General features: G+C 34.0%; 1 protein-coding gene across 8 annotated transcripts in view; it reads left to right on the forward strand.

Moving 5' to 3' along the window:
- Positions 1-18,131, forward strand: part of Thoc2 (THO complex 2) — a 118,575-nt gene extending 100,444 nt beyond the window's left edge. For 3 of the 8 annotated variants that reach the window (XM_038316073.1, XM_038316067.1, XM_038316074.1), the window contains exons 33-39: positions 21-152; positions 4,978-5,115; positions 5,445-5,514; positions 5,597-5,757; positions 8,024-8,100; positions 8,584-8,629; positions 15,326-18,131. In XM_038316073.1, the coding sequence (XP_038172001.1) occupies positions 21-152; positions 4,978-5,115; positions 5,445-5,514; positions 5,597-5,757; positions 8,024-8,100; positions 8,584-8,611 (606 nt within the window). In that variant the 3' untranslated portion in view covers positions 8,612-8,629; positions 15,326-18,131. Of the gene's footprint in view, positions 1-20; positions 153-3,947; positions 4,013-4,977; positions 5,116-5,444; positions 5,515-5,596; positions 5,758-8,023; positions 8,101-8,583; positions 8,630-15,325 lie in introns of those variants that run through there. The other 5 variants (XM_038316068.1, XM_038316071.1, XM_038316072.1 and 2 more) reach the window with 5 other exon arrangements.
- The last annotated feature ends 748 nt before the right edge of the window (positions 18,132-18,879 follow it).

Below are 18,879 nucleotides of genomic sequence, written 5' to 3' on the forward strand. Positions count from 1 at the left end.
TTTATCCTCACAAGAAATAGCTGGTTTATTTCCAGGTTACAGACATACTTCCCAAAGTTCCTCTGGGTTCTGAGAACTATGCCAGCTCACCTGTCATCTCCATTCATTTTCTACAGGACAGTCTCATCGATCTCAAGGAATCTTCAGCAAAGGTTTGAGTCTTTTAAAATCATGCCTAAGTATACCAGAAATTCTTAACTTCTTTTAAGTTAGTAGGTGCCACCACCCTAGTAAATTTTGTATGCTAGGATTGGTGGGAGAGAACATTCTTTCTTTATGTAGAATCACCTTATAAATTCTTACCATGAACAACAACCATAAAAACACAGATGACAATGGTCCTTTTAGAGACATTGTTAGATGTGTGATGTCGTAGTAATTTTATATATTCTTGCTTGCTGTGTTATGTTTTTTTATGCTTTAAAATCTGGAAATTCGATAAGATTTGGGAAAAGGAGAGTTACTGATTTGTTGGGGATCGGTGGTAGGTAGGCTTACATAGTTTTTACAGAGCAAACTTGTCAGTTTTCTTAATTTGTTTATAGATAACTCAGAAAAACAAAAAAATAATTTGCTGCACTCATAGCTTTTAAAAATAAATCCATCTCAATCCATAAATTTCTTTATGTGTCCTTCTGCTGAAGTATCCTTTTAGTAGCTGTGGCATAAGACCAGGAGTTAGAGTAAATATAAAATAATCTTTCTCCTGGAAGGGAGTACTCAATTTGATGGCTATGTTTAAATGTCAGTATTAATTCTTTCCTTTTACACTACTCTCCTGGGTATTCTGATCCTTAAAAACAGTGTACAGTCTGTATATTTTTATGGAGTTCATTTTGGTATTATATTTGAATTGTCTATTTTTCATGTCCTTGTGTCTTATAAAATCTGTACCCTCTTTACTTTGATTTTTCTACTTTATGTCTTCTACTTATATGCTAAGTATGATTTTTTACTTATGGACCATTTTGAAAGGGCCATATAATTTTATTTTTAGATGAAATAAATGTCTGTAGATTCTGAACAAAGAATTACTTGTTATTTAATGGTTTAGATAGCAAAAGTGCCTGTGTCCTAAATATATGGCATTGTTTTTAAGATAACCTATTATCTGAAAGATTATCCAATATATTATGAGTACTTTGTTTTAAAGTAAAACCTTTTTATTGACTGTCATAAAAACGTACTACAGTATAGTAGGTCTTTGCAGTCAGTTTGAGATTGTATTTGTCAGTTTTACCAATCAGTTTCTTGTGTGGGCTATTTTATATCCATGGGCTTGTAATAGTCTAATTTTTTTTAGCATTTTTTATTAAGATACACGTAGAACTGTTTTGAAACCTGATGCTAAGATTAATTAGATTTTCTTGTCGGTGATGAAGATTATGAGTTCTTACATTTGTCGTGAAGATATGTTTTGTCATTTTTGCATATCTAGATAATATATATTGTCTCATCTGATCAATGAGCTAAATAGGGCAGATAGTAGTGTCTTTTTGACAAATGAGAGATTTCCCAGTGGCACACAACTTGTCATTACTGAAAATGTGAGTTAAAATCAAGGTTTCCTGTTCTCAACATCCATCTCAATAATAGCTGTAAAGGTTTCCTAGTGTCTTTAGTGAGTTTATATTATTTTTTAAATGTGGCTATTGGAGTCAGTTTAGTTAATATTATTCTTAAATGTGGCAATTGAAGTCAATTTTTCAACATTTTCGTGCAAGAAGATTTTTGTGGGCATTTGAAATTCAATAGATTATTTCATATGGAACCAGAAAAATTTGAAAGTGGTATATAATATGCAATTAAAACTTAGAGACTTATTTTGTTTTTCAGATCCTTAGGTTAGCATGGGATCTTAGAGTAAGGTTTAGTTACTCAACAAATACTTTAAATGAACTCTTAAAGCTTTTGGTAAGCAATCCAAAGTAGTGTGTTTGTATAGCAACTGATTTTATAATTTTGAATGTAGAGGAAATCTAAATGCATTTGAATGGTTCGGTATAAAAATTTTCCTGGACTTTGAGCAGTCTTTATATCCTCACTGTTTCTGGGACAGCTTCTACTTCTAGAGGTTTTGCTGTAAGATATGGGTCTATCTTTCCTGTTACCTTGTTACTTGTACACATAAAATCATTTCCTTGATTTTATTTTGATATTTTTAAGTTACGGTTTGCCCCCAGAATTTTCTTTCTTAATACTTATTGGGTATTTTTACTTTCTAGTCCATAGTAAAGTAATGCGTGAGATTAAAAGATGACTAACCTAAAATAGAACTCATATGTTTTGTTGGCCCGCTTTCCAATCCAGTTTCCACCTCCCATATTTCTGCTGTGGATTAGTTGTACTTTGGTATCACAATACTAGCAGCTACATACAGTGATGCGTCTAACCAGGCCTTGATTTTGAAAGTTGGCTAAATTCCTTTATTAGATATCAATGGTCTCGATATAAGGAAATAAAATCAAACTAGGAAGAAAATTTTATGTTATTACCTCCAGAGTGTCCTAACACATCTTTAACTTTGACAACTATGTATTAAACATTCATCATATGTACTAGCTTCTAAGAAGCATGAAAAGTGGAAAAGGCATCTAGTCCTTCTGGACTAGAAGCAATTATGTACAGAAATAAGTCACTTGAGATTCATAAGGAAAGCCCTTATGAATTTCATTACAGAAATGGCAGATGAATAAAACAAAGAGTCCACTAGGAAGTGAATTGCAGAGCTGAGAGATAGCTTGAGAGCCATTAGCAATTAAACTATCTTTGAAAAACAAAGAATTTTAAAATAAATGTAATTATTCATTCTTAAAAGGTAAAAGGGATAAAACTTAGGGACTACTGGTAGTTATAGAACATTAGGTTGCTGTATGGTAGGATATAATTTTGACGATTATGCAGTGTGCTTAAAATGCCTAAACAAAGACATATGAATTCCACTTATTAGGTGATGAGAAACTAGAAAAAGGTGTTGTGGTCACACTTATTAGAAAGGCAGAGAGGAGGAAATGAATTGGTATATTTCTAAACCTAGAATTTCTGATTGTATATCAGTTTAAGTATTTGTCATTTTATGTGAACAGCGAAGGATTTGAGTATCAATGCCAGAAGTCCCAGAGAAGTTTCTCAATTTCTTACAGTACAGATTTAAATAGGCATGGATAAAAATGTTGTTTGGGTTGGGGGATGAGGGTACTCTTGTAGTAGGAGAAATGAAGCAGCACTTTCTTAAAGAGATTGTTGAGTGTCTCAGTAATATATTATTGAGTTTGTCTCCTCTAGTTCATAATATTAAAATGCAGGAAAAGATGTGAATAGATTTCACAATTAGAAAAATCTGAAGTGTCATTTAAAGCATATTCAGCAAGAGAGTCTTTTAGATAGTTTCTTTTATGACCATAGGTTATTCTCTTAATCCTGTTATTGATAAACACTGTTTTCAGTCATTCCTCAATTTTTAAACATTTTTTAAAAGAATGGACTTACTAGTAAAATTGCTTTGATAATATTTCTCAGGCAACTGAATTAAAAATGTTTGGTAGTGTTGAAAGAATAAATGTTTAACCTTTAAATTGATAGTCCTTTTTCTTGCATTTTTTCAATTATTAAAGAATTTATTACTTTAAAATATTTTACCTTTCAGTCACTATTCTATTTCTTCTTAGGGAATATCTAGAATTATGTAGCTACATTATGAATTCTGTTTATTATTCTTTGAACATATCAAATGAAACATCAACTTGTACCCAATTTTATATGCCATAAAGTTAGGAATTTGCTTATTTTCTGACGTCTTCCTAAACATTTTCTTTTATAGTTTTCCATATTTCCAATTCCCATAAGTAGGATTTTTCTCTCATTTATACTTAGAATAACCTTGATATTTGGCTATTTTATCACCAATAGACCTTTTCACAGAGAATAATTTTTATATCACTTTTCAGTGTTTCAAGTAGTTTCGTCACCCTCAGCTTACCCGATGCTTGATTTCCTGAGCTATTTAGAACCAGTAAGTTAGAATTTACTGTTGTGATTATTTGATAAAGCGGAAGTGCTTTCAGTTTAGAGACTATGTATCAGTCTTTATATGTATAAACAATATTTGAGATAATCAACTGCCTGGTTTATACCTAGCCAGAATGGACTTAACTAGTAAAATCGTGGCTAGGTTTTATTTGTACTTTTTTGTCCTCTGTTGACTGAAGTTTCTGTCCCACCTAGTCTCGCAGTTGTTCTGTCCCACCTGGTCTCACAGTTGTTCAGTCCCAAAGAAACACACAGAGGTCTACATTAATTATAAACTGATTGGCCCATTAGCTCAGGCTTCTTATTAACTCTTATAACTTATATTAGCCCATAATTCTTGTCTGTGTTAGCTACGTGGCTTGGTACCTTTATCGGCTAGGCAGTCACATCTTGCTTACTCTGAGTCTGGGTGATGACTTCAGAATGAAACTTCCTTCTTCCCAAAATTCTCATTGTCCCGCCTCTACTTCCTGCCTGCCTACTGGCCAACAGCATTTATTTAAAATACAAGTGACAGGGTACAGACTATGTCCCACAGCAGCCCCCTGTCATTGACTCCCTACTATTAGATGATTAGACCTTCAAATATTCATGACTGCATAGGGATTTGTGTTTTATCTTTTACAGCAGAAAAGTCCAGTTGCTGTTTTTCACATATCACTGCTTATAGACTAGAGGGACATGGAGAGTGCTGGCTTGTGAATTTACTATGAAATGTTAGTTGAGATAATAGTGAATTGGGTAAAAATGGTAATCTTTTTAGGGCCCAGGAATAAAGCCTTTGTATATGCGTCACATTCTTTTATTTTAGCTCTGATAAAACAGGCCAATAACTAGTTCTGACTATATTTAATTACCTGTTATCTTTCATTTAATAAACGAAGATACCAAAGGCTGTCAATACTGGAAAACTAATAATCTTTAGTAATATTGCCTTAATTTTAACAGCTCTACATTAATCATACTCCTCCACCACTGTCCAAGAGTAAGGAGAGAGAAATGGACAAGAAAGATTTGGACAAGTCAAGGGAAAGATCCAGAGAAAGAGAGAAAAAAGATGAAAAGGACAGGAAAGAGCGGAAAAGGGTTTGTAATTTTTAAAAATTAGCTTGGAACGCCTTTTTCATGTATATTAATGTGTTTTCTGCTTTTAAAAAATACTACTTTATTCCATAGCAGTCTGTTTCAAGTTTTAAGTGGTATATTCACCCTAAAGTGTGTTTGCATTTTCTACACTAATAAGTAACTTCAGCTTAGCAATCTCTTTCATGCCATTTTACCAAATATGTGGTACTACAAATACCCTCCAATGTTAGTTAGTGGTATCTTTCTTGTATAAAAATACTTCAAAACAAAACAGCACAAATCAAAAACCATAACCCTTGATCAATGTAGTTCACAATTCTTGGTTCTAGGATCACTCAAACAATGACCGTGAAGTGCCACCGGACATAACAAAGAGGCGGAAAGAGGAAAATGGAACAAGTAGGTAGACTTACTGATACCTTGGAAGCAATCATCAGAGTGAATTGGAAAAGCCTTTCATTATTCTCTTTTGTAATTTTAGTGGGGGTTTCAAAACACAAAAGTGAGAGTCCATGTGAATCTCAATATCCAAATGAGAAAGACAAAGAAAAAAATAAGTCAAAATCTTCAGGCAAAGAAAAAGGCAGTAGTGATTCGTTTAAATCTGAGAAGATGGATAAAATCTCCTCTGGTGGCAAAAAGGTAAATTAGGAACACAGAAGAACTGTATAGTTTTTGGAAACATGTATTTTATTATTTTTTGAGAATGTCATATAAAAATACTGTATTTATATCATTTCTACCCCATGCTACTGACTTCCAGTTTTCCTGTGTCTTTCCTAAACACTCTGTAAACTTCATTACCTCTTTATTATTTTTACACCTATATATGTACCTATAAATAAAACTTGCTGAGTCCTTTTAATGCTGTTCATATGCATATGTGTTTAGGCTGACTACTTGTGATTGGATAACATATCAGAGGCCTTGTCCTTTGAGAAGACTGATTATCTTGTTCTCTCAAAGCAGCCATTAATTACATGTGGTTCTTAGGGCCTTTTGACGAAAATACTCACTCTTATAAATTTAGTGCTTTGGTGTGTGTATGTATGTATATTCCTGCCAGATAATCATTTGCTAATTATTTGGAATGGGAACAGAAGGTTCAGGAGTGGGCAGGTACTCTGATTGCGAAATTGGAGATTCATCAGTCCTAAATTACTGTGAAGTTAGAATTAGTATGCTACTGAAGTTCTTTTTCTCTCCATTTTACTCTATCCACTTCAGTTCTTTATGTTTACTTTTTTTCTACGCAGTTCTTTTAGTTTCTCTTTATTTGTGAGATATGCCTATGCATATATAAAGTGCATTGTTATATACTGATTGATACTCAAATCTCAATCACGCTCCATAGAATAATTGATAAACCACTACTAAGTTGTTTGTAAACTGTTTACATAGCATTACTGTAAATGTTAAAAATGTGTAGTGTACTTATATTTTTTAAATGTTTTAGAAAAGTTAACAGTGGATAATTTAATTCTGTAGGCTTCCAAAAAGAAGGCTGTTTCTTTTCAGTGTTTTTCAGTTGACATAAGGTTCACATAGAATAATGAAAGTCATCAGTTCTCAACCTCTGGGTCGTAGCCCATTTGGCAAACCTCTATCTCCAAAAACGTTTACATTATGATTCATAACAGTAGTAAGATTAGTTATGAAGTAGCAACAAAAATAATTTTATGGTTGGGGGAATCACTACAACATGAGCTATATTAAAAGGTCACACAGCATTAGGAAGGTTAAAAACCACTGAATTAATTTGCAATATTGTACACTTGGTGTTTGTTTGGTTCCAAAACATTATAATTATCCCAAAGGGGACCCATGGGCTCATGATACATTCATTTCCCACTTTGACTTCCCCAGTCCTTGACAACCACTAATCTGCTTTCTGTCTCTGTGGAGTTGCCTATTTTTAATGTGTAAGAATTATAAAATAATATAGCCTTTTGTGTTCACCTTTTAAGAATGATTTTGAAGTTCTTCTTCCATATTGTAGTATCTGCCATTACTTAATCTCTTCTTGTGACTAAATAATGTTTCATTATATGAACATACCACATTTGTTGGTGGATTTTTGAGACAGGATTTCCCTTTGTATCCCAAGCTGGCTTGGAGCTTCCTTAATATCTCAGCCTAGCCTTAAACTTCCAGTTCTCCTGCCCCAGCCTCTCTAGTGCTAAGATTACAGGTGTAAGCTACCACACCCAGCCAGCTGTTGAATTTTTAGAATTATTTGCCATTTTTGGCTATTATGAATAATGTTGCTGTGACCATTTGTGTGTTAATATGAAATAATTCATTTGACTATCTTCAATGTTCTTGTATATATATATATATACGTTTAGCTTTTTTGAATTGCAGCCAACCTTTTCCTCAGTGGCTATATATAGTTTGCAGTCCCACTAGCAATATATCAGGGTGTAATTTCTACATATCCTTGTCAACACTGGCTACATCTTATTTTTAGTTTAATCATAGGCATTCTAGTGGATGTGAGTATTAATTCATTGTGGTTTTGATTTGCGTTTGCTCAGTGACTAATGATATCAGCTATCTATCTTTCTGTGTATCAGTATATCTTTGGAGAAATCTCTTCACGTTCTTTCACTGTTTCAAAATGAATTATCTTATGGCATTCACTTTTAAGAGTTCTTTTGATATTTTGGATACTTGACTGCAGTACATCTTTTGCAAGTGCCGTTTTCTGTTCTTTCCTGTAGTGTATGACTGCTTTTTTCTGGAGTTCAGTATTCCTACTTTTTCTTTTGTTACATGTGGTTTTCATGTCAATATTAAGCAAATTTTTGAAGAAAAATACGACTGGTGGACAAAGGGAATTTCAAGCTGTTTTTAAGAAACATATTTTATTTTTTCCTTCCCCAACTAATTTCATCATTCCTTATAGGAATCCAGACATGATAAAGAAAAGATAGAAAAGAAAGAGAAACGGGATAGTTCAGGAGGAAAGGAAGAAAAGAAACAATATCCTTTTCATTTTTATATTTCACTCACTGTAATAGAAGTTTGATACTGTTCATATTTCGAATTAAACTTTTTTGTATGTGGTCTAAATATACAGTAGCTTAGCAGTTTTAAAGTGAAATTTGTATTTAACCTTCAATGTATGATCTGAAAATAAGAGATTTGATCTTCTTGACTTTAAAAATAATTTTGTAGTGAACTGAGATGTTTTATGGCACAAGTTTTATAGGCTCTGTGTATTTTTGTTGTTGTTATCCCTTTGTATTGTTACTATGAGAAAAAAAAAGGAAGAGTGAATCCCTTGGGCTGTGGAGCATGGTGACCACATCAGCAGAATGATGTGGAGACACTTAAGTTGATCTCCTAGAATTTGATAGTAGACCAATGAGAGCCAATTAGACTTAGAAGCCTAAGGGGTTAAACCAAAAGCAGGACACTATTCTTCCCTGTCCCAACGTTGTTTTCTCTTAATTTGTCATCTACTCATAAGTCCTCTGACAAGCACAGATAATGAACACTTTCAACCAAGGTGAGTATACTCTCCCTTCCTTTTCATTTAGAGACAACACCTAAACGAGGCCTGAAAATGGTAAAGGAATTAGATTCTTTTTGCAGGATACAGCTACTTGATTTTTTTTTACCTGAATATAATGAAAAAGTCTTTGTGTATAGATATAAAATTTGTAGTTATTTTTAAACTTTAAGCTTGTTTTTACTTTAAGCTTGCTGATTAGTCACACTTAAAACAAATCAAGATATAGTTGAGAGCATCTGTCTTTCTCTTCGCCACATAGTCCCACCCTTTCTGGATAATTATGTTTTTAAAGCACCAGTAGCCCAATAAGTGATGGTGATATTTATACCTTATAGGTGAAGAAATCAAAACTCGGAAAGATTGAAGCAGGTCAGAGACACATTAGAAAATGGAGTTGACACTTAAAAGGCAGGACTTTAGTGTTTTCTCTTCTTTGGGCCTTTAAGTTTTTGTGTCTTTCTTCCACTGTCCATGTTTTGCAAAGTTAGATACTAAGTTCTGGACTTTTAGCTATATTTTAAATAGGCAAATTTGTTTTCAAAGTGATGCATTTGCTTTGTGTGATACATAAAAGTTATATGCTTACCATCATGGACAGACTGTTCATATCCTAATATAGCTTAATTTTTGTTGAGGACTTAAAGTCAGCATCTGAATGGTTACTCTTGATGTTTGAAGATTATTGATACAGGATGATTTGTCTCCTCCATTAATGATTCCAGACAGATATAGCTGAAGTTGACTTTGCTTTTTATAGATCATTTTTTTACTTCCATTGTAATGGTCACTTCTTATTAAATATTACACATATATCCACTATTTATAACTTATCTCTAATCTGAGCTGCTTTTAATCGTTTATGGAACAAGATATATAACAAACCTTACTTAGGGTCGTTTAAGTGTGAGAAATGTCTGGAGGGCAATTCACTATAACGGTTTGGTTTAGGATGTGGGTTTTGTCATTTATTTTAGTCGCAGTGCAGGAATTTGAGGTTATCTGATAAATGACCTGAGGAAAGGTATGTTTTTTTTTCTGTCCTGTTTCTCCCTGCTTATTATCCAAATAGTAGAGCAGTATAAGTATTAGTATAAAAATTTAGCATTTAGTAGTTTTTTTCTCTTATTCCTCAAGACCTTGGCTAAACTTGAACTTAATATGTAGACCAGACTGGCCTTGAAATCACAGAAATTTACCTGCCTCTGCCTCCTGAGTGTTGGGATTAAAAATATATACCACCCCACCTGGCTAAGAGTCTTTTCTTACTTTTTGATTAGGAAGATTGTAAAAAAAAATAGTATTACTCAGTCTTCTAGGCATCCTTCCTACTGTCTCCCCGGGGGAACTGGAATATATATTATATGCTATATAATAGTTTATATATAGTATATATTATATACATACCATATTTTGTTTTTATTCTAATATTAACCTTTCTTAATTATTTTTATATCATGTTCATTTGTGGTTTTGCCTGCATGTATGTCCAGATGAGTGTCTCAGATCCCCTGGATACAGACAGTTGTGAGCTGCCTTGTGGGTGCTGGAAATTGAACCTGGGTCATCTGGAAGAGCATCCAGTGCTCGTAACCACTGAGCTGTCTCTCCAGTCCCTTTCTTTTTTTGTTTTTGTTTTTTTTTGTTTTTTTTTTTTTTTTTTTTGAGACAGGGTTTCTCTGCAGCTTTAGAGCCTGTCCTGGAGCTAGCTCTTGTAGACCAGGCTGGTTTCCAACTCACAGAGATCCGCCTGCCTCTGCCTCCCGAGTGCTGGGATTAAAGGCGTGCGCCACCACCGCTCGGCTCAGTCCCTTTCTTTTAATTTGAAATTCTTATTTAACATGCTGCACTCTATGAAGATTCTATGAAGTTTTTATTAGGAATGGATCAACCATAGTCACTGACAACTTTCTCTGTGACTCTATATATATCTATTTTCTCTCAGAATCTCAATTTGTCTTTTTAGACATGAAACTTTTGATACAGATTTCTATGAGTTATTCTTATACTGGCCCTGAAATATCCCTTGGACCAAAAGGTGGGGTCTGTAGGACTGGACAGGACTAAATGTTTGACATCTTGTAGTAAATCTTCTTGAACCTGATAACCATTTACAGATATTTTGTTTCTTGACAATTTTGTCACACATGCTTTCTTCTGGGGCAGACTCTTACTCTTGGGAGGCTGTGATTGATTTTCTTCTTCTGGTTATTTTCTGGCTGCCTCTGTGTTTGGCTTTGTTCTGTGATTGGGCAAGCTATTCTCTTTTTCTTTTGGATCAGGAATCTCATTTTCTATGGTTCTGTTGTCTATCTGCAAGGTGAATCTAAATCTGCTTTTTCTTGTTCCCCTGTTAACTTGTTTCCTATACAGAAAGGAGAGCTGCTGACACATCAATGTCATTATTTTATCCTATCACTGATTTAAGATTTTCTTGTTGCTATTTAGAATAGTCATTTCAGGGGAGATGGTCAAGAAATTACCCTGCTTTGTTTTACCTGTCATTCCAAGTACAGACATTACAATGATCACATTAGAATCAAGAGAATGTGTGTGTGTGTGTGTGTGTGTATACACACACACACACACATATATATATATATATATATATATATATATATGAATATGATTTAGATTATGTTAATTTCAAAGTTTTTTGTCCTGGCCCCTACTTTTAGCTTCAAAATTCTTCTGTTTTGTTTTTTACCTGCAAAATCTTTTTCAGATTCTACCTCTCCTTGATTTATTGCCTTGAATATCACTAGTTGCTTTTGTCTTAACATTTTGTTTTACTTTAATCTTTAAAAGTCCTTGCCTGACACTCAGGATGTAGCCCAGTGGTAGACTGTTTTTCTAGCAATGCAAGGTCTTAGGTTCAGTCCCCAACCCCAAAGTGCAGGAAACAAACAAACAAACAAACCAAAAACTCCTCATTAAATCATTATCTAACAACTATCCTATGACTTCTGAATTGCTACTTGGTATATGTGGCTGTTGGGGGAAGCTGCTTGTTCATTTCCTGGCTGCGTAGACTCCTGAAATAATCACACAGAAACTATTAATTAAATAGGGCCCATTAGCCCTAGTTTCTTATTGGATAATTCTTACATCTTAATTTAACCCATTTCTATTAATCTGTGTATCACCACATGGCAGTGGCTTACAGGGTAAAATTTCCAGCGTCTGTCTCCTGCGGCTCCATGGCTTCTTCCCGACTTTACCCTTCTTCCTCCCAGCATTCAGTTCCGTCTTCCCTGCCTACCTAAGCTCTGCTGTATCAACAGGCCAAGGCAGTCCGTTTTCTTTATTCATTAATGGTAATTATAGCACATAGAGGGGACTCCCACATCACAATTCTATTAATCTGTGTATCGCTATGTGACTGATTTACTGGCAAGCCTCAGGTGGTGGCTCCATGGTTTCTCCTCACTCTTCCTTTCTCCCAGCATTCAGTTTAGTTTTCCCCACCTAGCTCTATTCTGCCCTATCACAGGCCAAAGCAGCTTCTTTATTCATTAACCAATAAAATCAACACACATACAAAAGGACTTCCCACACCATGTGGCCCACAACTCATTTTATTCTATTCATACTTTAAGTATTTTTAACCTTCCATTCCAGTAAAACCATTTTTTCTTACTTTTAGTCTCATATGTAACTGATTCTTTCATCCTCCAAGTCTGATTCTGCAAGTTTCCAGTCCTTGAACAAAATTTTCCTTGTTAAGTGAGGTCTTAGTCTCTCATGAGGTTTAAGAAGACATTGTTGCTTGGTTTGACATAGGCTCTTACTCTGTATTCCAAGCTAGTCTGGGGCTCATTGTGTTGCCCAAGTTGCTAATAATTTCAATAGCAATCTCCCAGTTCAACCTTGTTAGTGCTGTGCCATTCTGCTAAAACACTAGATTTTAATAGCCTTTAACAATTCAGAAAAATTCTCCAATCAGAGTCTCAGTTTCTTTTGATGAATTGAAACATTTGATATTGTGTCCTGATTTCTGCATAGCAGCCATCAAGCTTTGACCTACATGCTTTCCCACTAGAACAAGGCTTTTGTGGGGAAGGTGTTTCGGGAGAGGGAAAGGCAATGCCTACATGGTTCAGGTTGTTTCCATAATATCCTTAGCCCCTGTGGACAATTAGTTTTAATTTCTGTTCTAGCCTCCCCTCCTTATAGTCTGACTTGGAAAACTAGTCTCTTAAGATCTCACAAGTTTCTAACTTTAGGAACACATTGTCATTCTAAGGCATAGTCTAAATGTGGTAGTAATCCTTATGAGGAAATAGAGTATTTGATGGACTTTATCCCTTAGGATCTAGTCATTACTGCTTCCCACATATGTATAAGTATACAACATAATCCACATGCCTAGATTGTGACTTTACCCATTTTTCTAATAAAATAACCAATTATTTTCGTCTGATATTTATGCAGTCTGTTAGCTGTACCTGGAAATCTGTGTATAGTAGTAGTAACCACAATGTGGAATGATTTAATCAGCGAAAACATTGGTGAAGAACACTATTGGAAGAAAAAAGACTTTGTCCTGCTATCTATCAAACAAGTTTAATTATGTACACTGTTTGATAGAAGTGAAACATACTAATGACTGTTTTATATCTTTGAGGATATTTCTTGAGAACAAATTTGGCTTTTATTTTTGTTTGAGTTTATATATAGCAATTTTTTAATATGCACAAAACTTTTGTTAAGGAGATTGGAGTGATAGATACTCCAGTAGATATCTATCCAATAGATATTTTCTCCTTGTTAAATTTATACTTTTGAAAATACTCGTTGTGGGTTTCGTGAACCAATACTCAAAGGTACTAAGTTATTGAAGCCAGAAAGAATTTTGTACTTCCTTGCTTTTTCTCTTCAGTAGACATATACTCTTTAAGGTGATATTTTCTTTCATGTTTTAAATATCTTGACATTGAGATAAAGGGTTCCTGCCACATTTGTTCATCTGTGTGACTATTCTCTCTGTACTTTTTTTTAAAATTCTGACACGCAACCCTGTGTACAATTAGGTTTCAGTTTGAAAGATTCTCAAGTTCAAGTTGGTGTTACATTTTATCTACACAGAACATTCCAGGATCTGTGTTTGCTGTGAAGGTTCCTAAGGGCACTTGTAGGTGTAATACTAGATTAGAATGCCTATCCCCATGTCTTTTCCCTCATAACTTTTTCTTTGTGAGTGTTCCTTTGATATTCTAAATGTCAACTTTCTCCTTATATGTGATTCAGCTTTGGACAAGGAGAGGGATAAGCACTGAAGGGGAAAATCACGATAACTTCAAATGATAGTAAATCCAGGCAACACATTGTGGTGGTACCTTCTTTGAGGTAGACACTTAACCATGAGTTAACTATTATTTGGGCAGGCTTGTATTTTATAATTTCTCTTAAATTTTTCATTATCTGAATCAGGTAAAAAGAATTGAGTACATTGAGATAATTACCAATATAAAATGATGTATATATACATATACATACATACATATATATACATACACATACACACACACACATATAATCATATATTCTGCTCTCAGCAGACTGGAAGGCCACTTTTGATTTGATTGTGTTCTATATGGTAGTAAGTACAATTTATAGCTCCAAAAGAGTACATGTGTATGATGGAGGATAACGGGTTGAACATGAATTATTATTCTCTGATTCTCGTTACAATATACAATACTTATGGTCTTCTAATACTAGATCTACGTTGAATTAATTAATGTTTGTATATGATTTACTAAAGAACATGGTTTATATTACTCTCCAGTTTGTACTGTTAAACCCATATTGTCAATAATATTATTAACTCAGAGTTTCAGCCTGTCATATTTGAGCATCAAAGCTTTGGGAACCCAAGAGAGTTAAATATGGACTTTAATTTAGCCATGACCAGAATATCCACTTTCTTCAAAATCTTCTGCCAGATAAATAGATTGATGGATCTATAAAGACTTGAATAGATAACTCTAGATTTAGATGTAAATACCCCATGTAATTAAGAAATTATATTGGTAATATAAATATCCTGACCAATGTTGATAATGAACGACATGGCCAGAAAAAGTGATGGGTCATAGCCAGTCATCAATTAACGTTACAGTGTATCTATGATATGGTGTACATAACAGGCGTGGGTGATGATTTTTGTCAACCAGCCTAGAACAGTCAAGAAAATGATTTTGAGAAATACCAACAAAATAACTGTGAAAAAGATAGGTATCGGTGACCCTTTAGGTTTATGAGCTAATCTTGCTTATTTATAATCGTTAACGTGGCATATATTTATAGCCACTTAGTAGAACATTGCAGAAGATTGATATCATCTAAGTGTTCAGAATAAAATTGTAAATGCATGGAGGACAGATTCCTGAAGTCCGAGTTTGGTGCCATTCCATCATGATGTCTTCTTGTTGTTTTGGGTTTTTTGAGACAGGGACTCAATTTCGTAGCTTAGGCTAGTCTGGAATTCCATATACCATGTTCTCAGATGCTAGGGTTGTAGGTATGCTTGATAGCAGCTAGCTCTTCCTGAAGTTCATTTAGCTTAGAAGTGGATTTCAAGTTGTCACCCCCAAACTTTGTCGATGTTGAATAAGCCTCTGTGGACACTGTTCAAATGTTGTGTTTACATCCACTATCTTCCTTGTACTTGCTGATTTGTCATTCCAGGGTGTGGACAGACCCCTAAGCTGAACGTCTCCCCGAGGAGGATGCCAAAGCTCCATGAGTCACTCTCAGAATAATATCTCCCATAATTAAGAGCTTCTGGTGCTGTCCATTTTATGGGAATCTGCTTTAAGTCAGAAGATGCATACACACCACCATCCTTTTGATGAGACATTCCAAAGTCACTGATTTTCAGAACATTATTTTCACCTGCAGGCAATTTCTTGGAGCAAGGTCCCTGTGCATACAATTTTTACTTGAGATATGCCATCCAGAAGCAGCATCTAATGAAAAATTCACTAACTGACTTTTAGTTCACCCTTCTTTCTCAGAAAGGAGAGGAAATTGCCTCCTGGAACCAATTCCTTAATGATGTAGATAGGTTGCCTTTGTGTGTGAACTCTCTAAGTGTGAAAACATTGGGATGATTATGTTGTTTGGAGGGCTTTGGCTTCTTGTAAAAAATTTAGTTCCAATTCCTGGGAAAGATCTTTATATGCTTTAACAGCAACAACATTTTTATCCTTTAATGTACCATTAAATATATCATCAAAAGTTTCCTTGTCCTTAAGGAATTCTCCTGTGACATCATCATGAGTGAGACCCCATTTCATGTGGATACCATGACGTTCTTTTTTTTTTTTTTTTGAACATTACATAGACATCATCATGATCAAGGACCATCATGTGAATATCATGATGTTCTTTATTGGGACATTATTCATTTTCAATCTAAAAAATGGAGATGCAGTCACTATTTGAAGGTGGACGATTCAGTGGTCTTTAGTATATTTATTGTGTGGTACAGTCATCACCATAGTCTAATCTCAGAACATTTCTCTGACCTGCAAAAGAAGCCCCATGCAGGTCAGCAGTCACTTTTAACTCTCCTTTTACTCTAGCCACTGGAAGCTACTGACACATTTTCTGTCTATGAATTTGCCTGGTTTGGGACATTTCATATAAATGGAATCGTGCAATATCATGTCCTTTGGGGGCCAGGGTTCTTTCATCTACGTATCATGTTATCAAGATTTATCCATGGTGTAGCATGTGTCAATAATCCATTCCTTTTTATGGCTAAATGTTCCATAGAGTGAATGTGTATCGTGTTTTGTTTACCCATTTATCAATTGATGGACAAGAACAGTTATTTTTTTAAGTATTAAAAATTGTAAGTTCAACATCATTGTATCCGAAATTATAATTGATGATGTCAAGATTATACATGGTATGCACAGAATGCTGTGTAGAAATGATGTATAAATTATTTGTCAGCGTTTCATGCAAGTGTGATTATTTTCTAAGGCCCCTTCTAGCTATGATTTTAGAAACTGTGTGAATGTAGTATTTTCATTAATAAAGTTTAATGCATTAAGCATTAATTTAAAGTTTGAGAACAATGTTAGGCAGATATGAAATTATTTGCCACATGCTGTAATGATGATGTTTTGAATTTATTTCATTATGCAGTATTTGAAAAATGTCTACATAAAGGAAAGGAAATGAGTATAATTGAGTCAATATATTTTTAAAGCAATTTTTATAATTTAGCAGACATTGCATCTTAATATAATTCACTATTAAAATTGTGTCCTTGTGAAAAAAATCGATGTCATTTTTCTATTTCTTTTGGCATATCATGTAAAATAGGTTCCTTTCCTTTGCTCCATGTTGTGTTTATTTTTCAAACCTTATTCCTTGCGCCTGTTACTCTTTAATCTTTTTCTTTCTATCCCACAAATCTTCTACTCTCACACACAGAAAATGTACAGTGTTTCTTAAAATACATAGTGTCTTAATGATTTCTAAGAATGGACAAAGACACAGAACTATTTCACCATTTTTTTGGGAACTTCATCCCGGCCTTTGGTATTGACAGAATTCTGAGGTTTCTTCCTGAATGTTTTTTCCTTCTTTCGCCTTTATCACTCTTTAGCTCTCCCTTTCTGTCCTCTTCTTTCCCTGCTGTGGCCTTCCTTGTCACTTTCTTCCTCAGCCTCTCCTTGTCTATCAGTGTAACTTAATTTGTTTCTTTCAGGTCGAAAGAATGAAATGAACTCATACAGCTGTGACCAGAATTTTATTTTCCTGAGTAGATTTCTGAGAATTGTGAATGAAGTGGGCCCATTTTCAGTTATCTGCTTTATTGCTCCACGCAGAAAACCTAAAATTGTTGTGTTGTATGTTATTGTACTTTAACTTGTTGCTTAGTTTCTACATGTTTATTTTCAGTACTGGCTGAAAGTGTTAATTATTCCATATTTTAGCACAATGTGCTGCATATGCTTCCCAATAAGCAAATAAGTGTGTACAGAATTTCACTTTTGATTAAATATTGCCTGGGTTTCGGTCCCTCCTCCCCATTTGAAATGCTTCCTTTTTAATGTTTGAAACTGAAAATAAACAGTTATTGAATGATTTTGAATTTACCTCATTTTAGAACTCAGTTTTAATTTATTTGGCCTTTTTAAATATTAGTCACTAAAAATAAAGTGGAGCACTGTCTTACACAACGCCTAAGAATCGTTTTATATAGTATGTGTACAACATTTAAACTTGTTCTACAAAGAAAAATATACCAGCGCTCACTTGTTCCTTGCCATTTTTTCTTGTAATTAGGAAATATCGGGGGGAGAAGGGAATTAAAAATTAATTGTGTTTTAATTTTACAGCTACCGGAGCTTTGTATTGCTAAACTTACATCTGGAAAAGTTTCACAGTGAAGTTTTTAAGAGAATTTTTTATCTGCTGAATTCTACCAGTGTAACCATTTTTCTAAATAAACAATAGTTTTCTCAAATGACTATATCATTGTGTATATTGTTACTTATTTAGCATAACTTAGAAAAGTTAATAAACTTTCAGCCCTTAATTTTTTCATGGGCTACATTGTCAAATATTATTTCTGTACTTGGAGCAAGCTGTGAGATGAAAACATGCCTAATACTATCCATTTCTCAATGTTTTGATGACTATGTCTACACAAATAAAAATTTTAAGAGTTGAAAAAGAATATACCTTTTAAAAAGGGTTAAGAAATGATGAGCCTCTTAGTATTGGCAAAAGAATATACATTTTGGTGTCCATTTTTGTGTAATTATTATTTGCAGAAGATGAGCAGAACAATTAATTGTGGGAGTGTGGTTTGTGCTTTGACTGTTGAATACCTATAACGTACCTGACACAAAATATTTCGAAAGAAAATGATCTTCATTAAAGTGATTTGTAACTGAGAAAATACCTGATTTTTCCTTGAAATCGTCGGTGTTTAAGAAGAACTTTCTGTTTCTTAATAGTTGCACTCATGTTTTAAGGACTACATAGCTATAAGAATAGGATATACCTCGACATGGAAAAGACTGGAAAAATTATAGCCAATAATATATTCAGTTGGGAATAACTTTCATTTAAAATCTGGAATGAGAGTTCCCACTTGATCGATTTTTTTTTTTTTACTCAATATAGTATTTGAGTGCCTTAGCTAAAACACTAAGACGAGAAGGAAAGGGGATTAGGCAAGCTTTGTTTATTAAAATACAAATGAAATGCCACTA

This window comes from Arvicola amphibius, chromosome X (genome assembly GCF_903992535.2).
Source record: "Arvicola amphibius chromosome X, mArvAmp1.2, whole genome shotgun sequence".
NCBI classification, from domain to species: domain Eukaryota; kingdom Metazoa; phylum Chordata; class Mammalia; order Rodentia; family Cricetidae; genus Arvicola; species Arvicola amphibius.